Below are 14,953 nucleotides of genomic sequence, written 5' to 3'. Positions count from 1 at the left end.
ATTTAAATCTCTGTGCGCTCATGCAAACCGATAAACATGTTTAACTCGTATTTATCAAAATCATATGTACTCTACGCGAATATTCAATTACCAATAAATTTAATTACCTAACGAGATATCACGTGCCATTCCCTTTTACATTAAGATTTATTTCACCGAAGATCCTCGCGTTAGGCTAACGACAAGCGTGAAAGAAAGAAAGAGGAGCGGAGCGAACACGGCCGTGAGGGACCATAATCACGGATATCTGCCTAAATGCCATAATCATCGGATTTCGGGGCCGAGCGACCGGCAACACCTGCAATTAGCGGGCATGGGGTCCGCTTTTGCCGGACCTTCGTCTTCCCACGCTCCGGTTTCGTGCAGGCCGAAGGGTGAAACAGCGAATTCTCTCGTCACGGTGAGACAAAGGGTTCCAGAGATCGATTCTCTACCTGTTTCCATTAAAAATCACCGAACGATCCTGCGGTTTCGAACGGCCGACGCGACGTGTTCATTTTCAAGAACACTGGCCAGGTTAAATTGCTTGTAACGCGTACATGCCGACTCCCATTATTGTCGATTCAAGCGAAATTAGCGATTTCCTTTTGCGTGTAGTTTTATTCTGATTAAGAAACACTGTTTCATGTTTCAATATTAAAATGATAAATAAGTAATCTAAATAGAATTATGATCATAACTGTGAAAAATTGAAGTATAAAGTAAAACGTGTCGATTATTCACACAATTAGATTATAATAAAAATAAAATTGTCCTTCGAGGAGAAAATCTACGGACCACGATACACGTGTACGTGTTTCAAACGATGAACCCGGGACATGGGAAGAGACGAACGGCTATAGAATTTGACTCCCTCGCACGATTCATGAAAGTGTATCGACAGTAGAGGCGAGCGTTGACAAAAGCATGGAAGAAGCATGGGGTGCGGATGACCGAACGAAAAAAGGTGGAAGGACCGAGTCTAAAGTATTCTGTGGAAGGTCATAAGCGTCAGCCAGTGTCATAACCGACGGTCAATGAGTAGCCGAGAGTTCATAAATCACCGGGTTCGACGGTTCTTGAGATGGCTTTGAGGTAAGCAAGGGCGAGCGCATGGTCTATGTGGACGCAGCTAGAGACGGCGCCTGAGCTCGTGAACCAACCGTGGAAAATTGTCGAGTCCTTCTATGAACAAGAAATCGAACAAGAAAGGAACTCGTCCACGGGACCGTCTTCGAGGTACTTGTCCCGCTCGTTTTTCCAGCCACCGCGCAGCTCTCGAAACGTCAAGAAGCTTGGGTTTCGCCTGTTGTTTTCCCTGCACCCGGCGTGCTCCCTGGTAAAGCGACTCGAAATGCCTGCCGTGTGCTTTTCTTCTTACTCTCTCTCTCTCTCTCTCTCTCTCTCTCTCACTCACTCTCTCTCTCGAGTGCATCCACTGTCAGGCTCATCCAGCCGAGCCATTTTACGGGTTATATCGTCCCTGGTAAATTCGAGTGCCGGCGACAACGTTCCCTTAGGGTCGTTTTTCGGTTAGCAGCTTTTGCGTTCGATGCCTGGTTATCGAGAGGAAAACACGAGTGGGAAATTGTTCGCTACTCGATAGGAAAACGTACGAAGTATGGACAGGCAGATCTTATAATTTCAAAGAATGCAGTTCCAGGCTCGCGTTCACAGCAGATGAGCTCTTGAAAGTTTCCCTGAATCTCATTATAGATTACGAAGATAAGATTTTTGGGAAACAGAGGAACCAGATGACTCAAGATAAATGACTGACAATCCTTGGAAAATCGCTGACAAAACGGGAGGGATTAGCGTGAAATTTTTCAGCGTCCTGGCTGGCCGATAAGATAGCTCAGAAAATTATCGCACCCGCTTCGGTCATCGGTTGCCGCCGATTACAGCGTGTACAACCCTCGTCAGATACGTGTCAGTCAACATTGCCCTCCCTCCTAAGCCTCCTTATTATCCCCGATGAAACACTGTCCGCCTTATCGGCTGGACACACCTCCACGCTTTCCTTCTAGGAATCGTTTTTCCTTTCGCCGTCGCTTTCACTTTCGTTCAAGAGTCGAAAGTCACCGTTTATCCATTCCTCCCACGCGGTATACGAGACTGTTTGCCTTCGAACAGCGTTTTCCCGGTAAATAATCAATAAATCGACGTCTTTCAGGATTTCCCTACCAAAGATTTTCTCAAGTATCGGTTAAAAGTGTTTGAGAAACAAATACCCGACGACCGAGCAAGAGATAAGATTTTCTATACGTGATCCTAAGCTTTGCATTAGATAAACGGCTCAAGTATTTTTCTGATAAGATCGAAAATACAATTACTTAATGACTATCTAATCAGAAGTGTATTTAACCAAATATCTCGTTTCAAATGAAAATTCAATGAACGAGCGCGAGTAGGAAAATAGGGCAGCGTCGATGGGGTTAACTAGCTTAAACATTATCGAGCCGATCGAACGAAGCGGCCAGTCATTTGATCCTCCCTTTCCCACGTCTTCGCCGTGACCCGATTTCCGCCCCGTAAATCAGACAACAACCCCCTGACGAGAACGAGTACTCACTTGGTCTACTGTATAAGCTGCCGGATGAGGTGCGTACGAGACAGGACGGCTGAAGGTCTGGATCACGCTCGTAATCGCTGGCTGCGTGACTTCCTGGCAGTCTTCCGTTTACGCGACTCATTGTAGGGTTACGGGGTGGCACATCGGGCGGGCCCCTCGGCGCCGAATTGTCCAACAAACACCCTGCAACAATTCAAAGGATACTAGTTAACTAACGATAATTCTGTTTCAGATTTTGGACCAATATATGACAGACGAGATAATTAAATTTTATAAATATAAATAATTCAGTTCGTGATGTGTCATCATGAAACTTCCATATCTTATTCATTTTTGAACCATATACAAGAATGAAAAATTGAACGAGATGATATTGATACAAATAATTATACAGGATTATACATGTTTACTTAAATAATAAAACAGAAAGGAATAATTTATACTCATAACAGTAAATGTAATAATTCCTAGCAGATTTATTCAGTTATATGTACTTTCCGGTATCTGACAAACAATTATTTAATCATGTGTTACCACATATTTTATATAACGAAGCACATGAAGTCAGATCATGTAATCTCTTAATTTATAAATTAGCAGAACCATTTTATATGTCATTAGAGATGGGTGAATAAAATGTAGTATAAAAATGAGCTTGCGGTTCAGATTACAAAACCCGAGTCGCGGAGTCCTCCAGAGATGTTCGACGGCGAACAATGGCTAACGCGTAATCCTGGGCAGGTGGCCAGGCGAGTTTTCATCGAGGCGAAAGGGTTGAGCCGATCTCGCGATTAGGCACGTTTCACACAGGCCCGGGTGCCTACATACGTACGGGGATTACACGGCGCGAAAGGGGTGGAGAGAGGGTGGCGGTTGCGAGGGGGAGGGTTGTGACCCAGAATCGCGGGATTCTCCGGCAACGGTGCGAAAATGAAAATTTTTTTCGAAGGCGAGGCCCGGAGCTTTGTCGCGCGACGTGAACCACCACCCCCTCCCCAACCTCCTGCCCACCCCGACTGGCTGTTGTAACAATGTCACCCGGTTCTTTTTTCCTCTTCCCCTCGTTTTTTGGGGAAAAATCGCGTCCATAGCGGAAGATGTATTAGCTTTTTTTTGTCCGCTGTACGAGCCGTTGCATCGCGAGTCTTTGTCGGATTTCTGTAACAATTTATACAGAGCGGGCGCTTTCGAGGAAGCAATATACCAAATTGATGCTCTTTCGGCGAACGCGAATGGGACTGGTTGATATTGATTTCGAAAAATATCGGCATGTTTCTTTCTCCATCGAGAACGGCTTTAACGTTTATTTATTTCCACCGAAACGTAGTGCATTTTAATAAAGTTCAACAACGCTTCAACAATTTATAAAACCGTACACAAACGTGTACCGACCACAGTAAATTGTATTGTATTATATATTTTGTATTTGTAAGGACATTACCGATTTTTCCGCGTCAGATTAACTTGGAAAAATTGCGAAACTGTGCATATCGAATTGTCGCCACGTAACTACAGACATGCGCTTGCACAACGAATGACTATCGAATAACAGCTAGCCTCGACAGTTTGATTCTGAATGAACGCCTTGGATCACGTGAGACGAAGGAAGGGTTGCGTCCTATTTTTTTTCGATTTCCTCGAAGTTAACGTTGAGTCCGTTCGTAATCGGGGGCACCCTCTACCTTTCATTGTATCCAGCACAATCTAGAATGTCTGACAGAACGGAGCTGGTTCCCTGCAGGATAGGGTGACCGTCCCGAGAAACTCGAGCCGTGTTCTTTTTGCGTTCACTATTAGCCAATGAACTGGATCCTTCGAGGTCTTTTTTACGCCTCCGTAGAACGTCCTCTCTGATATTCGATCGACTGCCACGCAACAGGAAGCGACATAAAGAGCTGGGTGCTCCAGCAAAGAATGGAGACAAGAAACTAGATGAAAAAAAACAAGATCTGCAGAGAAGACCAGCTAATCCTCTGTTAAATAATATTTAACTACTCCTCTATAGAATCATATATGTATAATCTAAGTGATATGATTCATCGTACATCTTGAGGAATCAATAAGAATCGAGAAACGGTGGTGCCATTAATCAGATCGAAACTCTACGAGTCAACAAGGGTCTCAATAACCACTTCGCTGAATCCACAATCCCAATCGACACGTTGTTACGTTGAAAAGGTGAATCGCGAGAGAAAAGAAGGAGAGACTTTCCTGCATGGATTCTCATGGAGTCGCCGATGCGTAAGACTCGACCGCCGCGGCACGGTGTGGCGGCACGTCGTTATTCTTCCTAATAGATCGGCGGGAGTAGTCATTGTGCCGGTCGTTACACGGCCTGGATCCTTTTCTTCGGCCGGGACGATCGGCGCGGCGAGGCGTAGCCGTCGTCAAAGCGAGAGGGAAAAGAGCAACGGGCGAGAGAGGATAAGGCCCGAGGGTGGAAGAAAGAAAAAGCGCCGCGAAACAGGGAGACGTCGACAAAGAGCCCGTCGCCACGGCTAGAAGAAGGAGACTACCGGTAATCCGGTATCCAGGACGAGTCTCGTGCTATAGAGGACGAGCACGTTGCCTGTGAATCTGAATTATCCTCGGCTGGTTGAGTCTACTAGGTTCGCCTCCTGGAAGGGACCCAGGATTCAGCGAGGACGCCACAACGACGAAAGGAGAGAGGCGGGGGGAAGGCGACCCGGTGGCCTCGGAAAAAAAGGATTCCGATGAATGAACGGGCAAGGACGGTTGTTGTCGCACCGGGCCGCGGTAATGGATGCGCGCCCATTCAGAATCCACGTCAAAACGCGTAACATAATATCCGGAGAGACCCTCGCGAGACCAAGAGCCCATGTCTAATGGAATTTATTAGAGAACTACGGGAACCACCCCTCGATACCTGAAGACTAGCTTTTCTTCCTGTTCGGAACTCCGTGGCGCGCGTCTCTTGAAAGAAGATTGGCCTCTCTCTCTTTCTCTCTTTCTCTGTTGCCGATTAGCTATCGCGTGGCCAACCTCTTTTTCGAGCGAATTAAATTAGTTGATGCAACCGTCTTGATGAACGCATAGAATTTGAACAGATTTGTAATTACCAAATTATAAAGACTATATACAATGTGTCTAATTAATGTTCTATATGCACATTATTTTATATCTTGCATACTTTAAACAATTCATTAATTTCTTATTTGAAAATTTTAACATACGATGATTCTCAAGTTTAAATTATATTGGATAAGTACTTCAATTAATTCTGCTGAATGCAACAAAATTCTTCTTCTCTTTCTATCAAACTTCACAGTTTCGTCGGAATAAAAATGAGGAATTGAACTCAAGCGGAATATTTTATACACAATTCCACTGACACGCATTTCGCAAGCGTTTGTTTCATTGATCTCCATCCTATTACCCGCATTCGCTCGGGGAACCGCGGCTTTCCCAGAGATACGCGAACCGAACGCATTTTTCCACCCCGAGCGTACTATATAGTATTAATTCGTTCCAGTTCGAAAGCTAATCCGGGCAGGAGACTAACCCTTGTCCATTTTCCTCCGTTCCCCCGAAATAACACCGAGTTCCCCGGTTCGAACGTGACCAGGGCCTGGAATCGCTTGCTCGATTCTCCCCTCAGTGAAAACGGTAAACGACTGCGTCCACCGGCCGATGTTTCCTCGCGCTTTTATCCGTTCCTCTACGATTTAACGCGAGCCACTGATATCTTCCACAATCTATGGATATCACTCGAAAATAAATTTCCCGTCCATGTTTTATTCAGATCGCTACGCAGTTCGGTTTGATGATCCTTTTTTAGGAACTAGGTCATGCTGGTTTACAGATTTATGTATTAAATACATTTTTTATAGTAATAGAGGATTTTGCGTTCGTATGGAAATTAATTTAATTTGATATTCGAAATGACAAAACATGCAGATTCATTATTATAATAAAAAAAATAATAGCATCTAATATTTACTTTTAAAAAATTAATAACAATCATTTTGGGCTAAGAGCAAGGCGGCATCCAATTATAGTAAGACGTGAGAACGCAGATACACGTGATGAATAGATGCGACCTAGAATCTCGGATCTAAATTATAGGCGTATCCAGCGGCACGGCACGCTTGCTGACACGCGTAGCAGTTTAACCCTGATAAAGGAAGCAGAAATATTTTATCGATAATATTTTCAAAAAAGTCTATTATAATTATTAGATTACGAATGTCGTTCGTAAAAATATTGTAGAAGTTAAGAAATATGGAATATATATAAACCATTCGAATGTGAAAAATTGAGTGCATTTTTTTAGAAATGGTTATCTAAATTGTAACCATGAATATTTTATTTTCCATGGAAAGCCGCAGTTTCGCAATTTTATCCGAGACAGGATCGCATTCTGTGTGCAAATCATTTTTCTTCAAGGATAGGTGCAAAGTAGTTTCAGCTAGATAATTATAGAGAGGAAGGCAATCAGTGGGCCGCACAAAGCTCTATTTATAATTTTTACTGATCAAAGCGATTAAAGGGCAATTTATTTAAACAACCGAGCTAGAAGTCTGATAGGGACAGAATATATGCACGTTGCGTCTATTCATTTCTGAATTGATCTACTTCTCGCCTAGGCAACGTCGTTTAATAAATTGTATAATAGCATCACGGTTGATCGGCGTCGCAAAGTTCAGGTGAAAATTTGCCAGCGGCGAGACGCTTAAACGAGTTCCCGTATCAATTTGCCGTAATTGAATTGCGTTTCGATTAAATACACCGGAGGCTGGCTGAAGTGTCGCTGTCGAGACGCATTCACCGCGAAACTGTCTCAAAAAACTGTGACTTCGTTTAATCAATCAGTGAAACAGAATTCAAACACAAATGAAGGATGTGTCGTACTTGAATTTTAGGTAATAGAAAGAATTGTAGATTGCATAATTTCGATTTTTTTATCCAATTACAATTTCAATTTCCATCCGCAATTGCGATCGAAGGAAACGACCGGATCATGGTTTCTTAATTCCTGCGAGGGAGTAGAGTACGAATCCCTATTTTTATCAATCCCATGAAAGGCGAATGAGGGAAGGATTTCGTTCCCCTAAATCGAGCCGTCCGTGCGAAAAAAGAACCAGCTCAGGGAACGCGGGAGGTCGGCGTCAAGGAACGCGGCGCGTAAACTTTCATCCCCGAGTGACCTGAACGCGAAAAGCATTCGTTCCCTTTTCGATTTCGCCGGTTGACTTGCCGGCGTCAGAGGAGGAAAATCTTGAAAAATGAAAGGGCGGTCTGGCACCGCGTCGCTGCGCGATAGAACGCCAGAACGCGAGGAGGAATGAGGAAGAAGGAAGGAGGTGGGTCAGAAGGGAAGAGAGCCGGGTGATGGACGAAACGATTTTAATTGGAAGCCGGAGGAGGGAAACGACGGTGGTAGCGCGTTGCCTGGCCAAAGCTCGAGATAGGGTGAGGTGAACCGTGGCGGAGGGGAAAAGGTTAGAGGGATGGAAGGAACGGGAGGAGGAGGCAATAGCGGCCGGTGGTTCTTTACCCTCGTTCTTCGCTCCCTCGGCTAGGTACATTTTCGCGCGCGCGTGTACTTACACGACGACCTGGTAACGTACACGTGTACGGGGCGACGGTACGTGCTCGTTGGGACACCACGCACTAACACCTTCGTACTTCTCAATATGATCGAGGCTCCGGTTCTCTGTTTCCTTCTCGGCCCGGCCAGTTCCCTTAAACTGTGCGGAATGGCGAAAGACCGGTCGTTTTTTCAACGGATAAAATGGAAACTCTACGCTTTCGAGAAAAAGGGAGAGAAAGAGAAGGCACGAGTAACTTGTTCCCGTTAGGGGTGGAAAAAGAGCTTAATTCGTTTCCCATTAGAATTTACGCGCCACGGGAATAAAGAGAAAGAAACCCTGAAGGGTTGAAAAGGGTTCGTAACCAATACCTGCCTGCAACTATCGAATCTCGTCGCTGCAACAATCTCTAATCTCATACTTGTCATCTAACCCAGAAATCAACTACGATCCGAATAAATATTTTCATAAAATTCACGATTTTTAGTGTTCAAACTCTAATTGAATAAATACAAAATTATTGGGATTCAAAACATAAAACATTATAATTGCGAGTAATTAAAGTGAGATCGAAACCATCGTATGTCCAATTTTATTACAGCCACTTCATCTGAAAACGATTGAGAAATTTACCGTAGCATTTATCAAATATCCCCATGAATATCCGAGTTTAATCACAGTTTTCAAGTTACGACGTCGGAAACGGTTCAATGAAACGGAAGATCTACGTTTAAAACCAAGGAGATACCAAACTGGGCAAAACTTATTTACTATCGTTTCATAGACCCTCAATTTAAGCGCCGAAATTAATAGAGACCGATCATTCCTGCGTTATTGGTCACCGACTCGTTCCTCGCAAAACATTCTTTAGGCAAACGGATATGCTTTGCCTGTTATATATCCAAGCAAAGTAAACGCACAAGAAAGGATATATCTATTCAGGAAGCCGAGTGTTATTTTCTTGTAATTTAATATTCTAAACCAAACCTTTTCGCCTGTATTTAAATCCGTACCAAAACGTTTACCTTTCTCTCTGCAGGGAATGCGGCAAAGAACGAAAATACCGTTCTCGAATGGGTTCTGCCGTTCACGAAACCATCTCGGCACAGCGCGGACTCGTCTAACAATGGAACAAGCGTGGATCGAGAGAGAGAAAAAGGGTGCGAGAGGGCCGATAAACGATTGGCCGCTCGTAATAACTCGCTTAACGAGCCGATAATGCCTGAGAAGATGAAAAAAGAAATGAGCGACGCGCTCAGTCGTGTCGTGCCGTGCTGTAAGTAACGGAGGAAAAGAGCGTTCGCGAGAAACGAGAGCAAAAGGAGGAGCGTAGCTGGTAATCGAATGATATATCCTACCATTCGTACTACGAGAAACCATTTCTCCGTGCAAAAATGCGACTCAGCTTAATTCCTTTCTCATTAGAATTTATCAGCCAGCCTCGAAAAATTTATATTTTCACCCATAAAATATTCTGTTTGCAATGGTGCAGTGGATTTTATAAATATACGTGTATGTATGTAATTTATTTATGAAATGTTTCAGTTATATTAAGAATAAAAAAAATAGAAAGAAGATGATTTAATTTCATTATTTCTTTTAATTCACTCTTATTGTAAATTTCTGCATATTCAAAATTCCTAAACATAAGCGATTTCTATCAGGATGATGGTTTCTTCTTTCCACGACGCAGGCCTATTTCTTTTACCCAGGAATCCTACTGTCAAGTCAAGCGTGGAAAAGCCATCGAAGGCGGTGGTCTTCGCGCGAGGAATTTTTCCAAGCGGAGCTCGAAATCAAAGGAACGGCAGGCCACACCGTGTGAATTCGAGTGCGCGTCTTTACGGATCCTCGAGGGTAGCTCGCACGCGCGTGGCTTATTCGTCGGGAGGCGAAAGAGGAGAGAGGAATAAAAAAAAAAAATGAGGCGAGCCAGTCCACGCTCGACTTCCGCCGGTGATCGATTAACCATCGCCAATTAGAATTTACCGACTCGTGAAATGGACCGTTTATTACTTTTATACCCCAGGCGCGCTCGAAGGCTATCGTCCCATTGTCTTTTTGAATAATTTTTATGTTACACAAGTGGGACGACAGTTATTGGCTGAATCAATAAGAGTAGCAATTTAAAATAATTGGTAATTTAGTTATTGCATACTGCGTTTCGAATACGGCATGTTCCATTTAAAGAGGCATGTTAATTAAACGTATTCCTGTATTTTAATAAACCAAACTTCATTTCGCTAATGCTCACAATTAGATAATTTCGGATAACAAGCTCATATGTGTATTTTTAACCGGTTTCACATTAAGCATTTCGATGCTATTCTACATTTCACTATTTAGGAAATGACATTTCTTCGCGGAGAACGGAAAGTAAATGTTGAAACTAAATTTTTTTTTAACTTCTACTCGTGGAAGTGCGATAATACGATTCTTTTAAATCCTCGGCGATTCACGGTAGAACCTGCACGCTTCCGCGTTTTTACACAGACTTCCGGCGTGCAACAGCGCGTGTTTACCCGCTGTTTAGGGTACACAAATGCACCGTATGCGCTCGCCTTTCATGAACAACCCCTCTGTTTTATCGCGTGCACGCGCGAGTCCTTCCCAGCGGAAGGATTGCGAAAAAGAGGAACGAGCACCGCGTAGGAAAAACATTGAAGTTTGTTGCTAAACGAAATTTTATAAAATAACAAACTGGGATCCATCCCACAATGCTCATAATATAAAGCTTTTAAAATAAGTACATATATATTAAATAATGTTCTTTTAAAATTTTTAAATAGACGATATTTAAATATAAAAATAGACGATTTTGTAGAGTAGAGGTTTAATTGGGATGATCGAAAGCCAATTTATCTACACTTCAGATTTTTTCTTATCGTTATCGATTCCGATTTTCTCACACGCATACATTCGCGAACGAATTCCCTAGGCCTGGAGTAATTAATGCCCGCGGGGTGCCCTTTTTCTCGAGGGGGGCAATGACGTGAGAAACTGAAACATCGTCTCCTCCAAGCGAGAGCAGACCGGTTTTGCGTGGCGATAAACGTTAACGCGAGGCCGACAGCCTCGTGTAAACACGCCTCTCTTTAACTTCGAAACTGCTAGGAAGCACAAGCAGACTTGTTCCCGTGCCCACGCGGTTATCACCGCCGGCTGATCGTGTTTCTGATAATCGAGCTTTGATTCCCTAAGAAACGTCATAATCGAACCACGGACATCTCTCAACTGATTTCAAATTATACTCGTTGCAGTTGAAGTCAAACTGTAACGATCTTTAAACCCTCTTTGGTTTGCCCTCCAGGTAGATTTGGTTAATACGTAACTCGCTTAACACTAATTTTGCTAGTTACCGAGGTCAGTAATTACCTAAACGGTGATTGCGAAACTTTTGTGAACTGAACGCTCCTAACATAATTTTCATACCCTATTCATTTCTATAGTAACTAGGTAACACATATCTAAATCCTAGCAAACTTACTATTGCATCTATAAAATTGCAATAATTTCTATCGAACCAATTTCGTAATTTAATTTCAATCTAATCGAATCAATTTATTTCACAATTATTAATTTATTCTGATTTTCCCATATTATTGAGTTTATTTCATTCTTCGATTATCGGGGATTTCATACAATAATAACATTTGTTCTACTAGAATCTATTCTAAGATTTCCAATTACCGGATCTAATTCAACCGAGGTTAACGCAATCAAGTATAAGTATTTATAGCGTTATCGTTGGACGCGTCAAGAACGATTTTTATCCACGATTTCGCCGGTGACGCAGTGCGTCGCCCATTCGATGCAACGCCGCCCCGGGTATTGTTGCGGGCTCAGAATATTCGTGTTACGAGGCCGGCCTGTTGTAGATGAATTGCTCGTTGAAACAAAACGGCACTGTCGACACTGTTTCTGTTTCGCGTGGGCGGAATCTCGGATCGGCTTTTCTACGCCTCTTTCGAAGGACGTTCATCCTCTCTATTATCCTTTCTATTTTACAAATCTTCAAGATTATCAATATTCTTAAGCCGACATTAAATTTGCATATAGTTTCCAATCTTAATTTTTATCACAATATTCAATTTGTCAATTTCTTATGTAAAATATATTAATTTATGAAAATCTTATATGAACGAGATTCGTCGAATGTTTTATCACAGAATAAATAGAGATAAATTATTTCAAGTAATTTCACCAGCTGATTTATTATATCTTATCATCTAATCAAATCAAGAGATGGAATTAAAGATTATATTTTGATTGATACTTAACGACGTGTTACCAAGCTTGTTCTGTGTGTACACTTATAAAACACAGTGTATCGTATAAAGATCAACGGATATCTTGTATCTTCTCTAAACCACCCTCTGTTTGCGCAAACAATCGACAACAATCTCCGCGTAACTTTCTGATGCGCTACTACCTGGCGTAACGTTCGACCACTATTCCAGTCAGTGTATCCGGCCGCTGTACACCGTTCATCCGATCGTACACAGGCTAATCTGGTATACCTGTCACGCTTTCCAACGTGAAGGTATTCGTCTTCGGCGTCACGGAAAATCAAAAACCATTTGGTCACTTCATCCACACCTAAGGCGTTTTCTACTCTGTAACGGTGTCAATGACGACCTGCTGTCTATTCGATATATCAGATGATTATTTATTTGATCGCGTGTTAATTTACAAGTGGGCAACCTCGCTGCGAAAACGAATCCGAGCCGACAGATGCCCGCGTGGGCGCGAACAACTTGTCGCCTCTTAACGGTGTTTATGAATCAACGAGGGCGAATGCCCAAACGGATGCGCCTAATTACGGTAGAGAGCGTGAACCATTTATCCGACCGAATTTGTATAAGTTAAATTGGTACTTATAAAAACAACATGCAATATGCACAGGGTAAGAAATATTTAAACCCATTCACTGATTAATGATCGTCATAATAAATTCATATATAATATGTGATAATTTGATGAAATAATTGAACGTGTTAATGTTTCAACCTGTTTGGTTGATCTATAACAAGATATTGATACGATCAGGAGGAAATCTGTTAAAAAAGATGGACAAAACGGAAACACGGTACGAAATTAACAAGGGACAAGGCACGCGTCCACGGCCGCATAGTTTATTCACGGTTCCGCGGGATAGAAACAGAGAACGCGTATGGCGATTTCCATTTTCCACGTTCATAAATCCCAGGATCTCGCGTCGCGACGCAACGCAATGAGTCTCTCCCCGTGTTCGCGGCTATACACGGCCCGACGTGGAATTAATTAACGGAAATGCGTGGGCGTTAACAAGCCGAGCGGCAAGCCGAACGTGCTTTTGACATCGGCACTCGTTAATCGGCGCCATTAACAAGTCGATAGGCGATCGGCCAGCGTTCCGGTTTCGCGCACACGTTATCGTCTTACAATATCTCTTGGCTAGGCCATGAATAACGTAATCCCCTGATGTACAATCGCAGCTCCAGATCCTATTATTAACTTAAACCACGGTTGTGCAGGTAATCTGACTCTTTACAAGCATCGAAGAATACTATGAAAATATTTTTATGTATCACAGGTGTAATCAGATGTGAGCAAGATTTAATGTTATAATCAATTCTATTATACGTGTTCGATTTCAAAGGAAAATAGAAAGTAATGTACAGGAACTGTGTGTATTTAATAGAGAATCCTGTACAGAATAGTAGCGTCAACTAATTTTTAAGGAAAGTTGGTTCTTGAAGAGAAAAGTGCAAGACAGATGCAGTTATTAGAAAGTCTCAGCCATGGATAGATGAAACGAGAGAAACTCGTTTGATGAATCCTTCAAGAAGCGAGTCCACGTGCATTACGACGAGATAATTCAACCATATGTATGATGGATCGATTCCATTAATATAAAATTGACTAATTTTATCATGATGAATTTTTGATAAATCATATTACATGTTTAAGGGGAGATCATTATTTCATGAAGGAGATCACATTCGGTATTCCTGATTTCCCGTCAAACGAGATAACATCTACCGTCTAGCTGGCTTCCTGTTCCGTGTCATCCCACCGGTTCATTGTCTAGGAGTCCGCGGCAAAGGCGCGCTTCTGCTCGTTCATGAAGACACGGGGTGGCATTCCTGCCCGGGCGCACAAAGGGAACCGGGCCAAAATAAATTCGCAAAGCCAAGGTTAAAATCGATGCGGTAGTCGTTTAGTTGGGCCATCGGGAAAGCAGACGCGGAGAGGGTCTCGAGGCCTCGAGATACCGGGCGGGATGGGAGGAAACGGAAGGAAGGGAGATGAAGCAGAAATAGGAGGAGGCGACCCGAACCCTGGGTTCGAGGGTGGAAAAAGCGACGGAGGAGAGAACCTTCTGCGTTTGGCAGATCGTGGATATTGGAAGGAGGCCCGGCGAGGTCATAGAAGACGATCTTGCGGGGTGCGGCCGGGAGTCGGATTCGTCCTTATGTGCTACTGAGATTTCTACTCTTCCACAACCTTTTTACTCGGGCAATCGTGTTTCACGATTTCTAGATACAACGTGAAACTACCATTCTTCTTTATACATTTATGTTACTTACTTCAATATACAATTATTTTGAATATTGGTATGTAGTTGTAGTTGATGCAATTTTCTTATCACTTCACTTGTTAAGGACGTATTGGCTATACAGTTAATCCTAAAAGTTTAGAAAAACGCATTTCCTATAATTAAAGAGGAATCAGACGTCGGAGAAATAATGCTAATAAGAAATAGCTACGTGCTAAAAAGTATAGAAGGAAATATCCAATTAATTATTGACGCTGGCGAAATGTTCTTTTGTAGCTATTGACGTGTTCTAGACGAAAGGTTTTATGT

At 42.8% G+C, this 14,953-nt stretch overlaps 1 protein-coding gene across 14 annotated transcripts in view; it reads right to left on the bottom strand.

Annotated features, from left to right (window-relative positions):
* Ten-m (teneurin transmembrane protein Ten-m) overlaps positions 1 to 14,953 on the bottom strand; it is a 455,606-nt gene that overhangs the window by 23,006 nt on the left and 417,647 nt on the right. For all 14 annotated transcript variants that reach the window (XM_026818666.1, XM_026818665.1, XM_026818667.1 and 11 more), the window contains one exon: positions 2,552 to 2,734. In XM_026818666.1, the coding sequence (XP_026674467.1) occupies positions 2,552 to 2,734 (183 nt within the window). The remainder of the gene's footprint in view (positions 1 to 2,551; positions 2,735 to 14,953) is intronic.

This window comes from Ceratina calcarata, unplaced genomic scaffold (genome assembly GCF_001652005.2).
Source record: "Ceratina calcarata isolate Rehan_Ccalc_2016 unplaced genomic scaffold, ASM165200v1 scaffold84, whole genome shotgun sequence".
NCBI lineage: Eukaryota > Metazoa > Arthropoda > Insecta > Hymenoptera > Apidae > Ceratina > Ceratina calcarata.
Note: the sequence above shows the minus strand (reverse complement) of the source record. Positions and strands in the feature narration are given on the sequence as shown.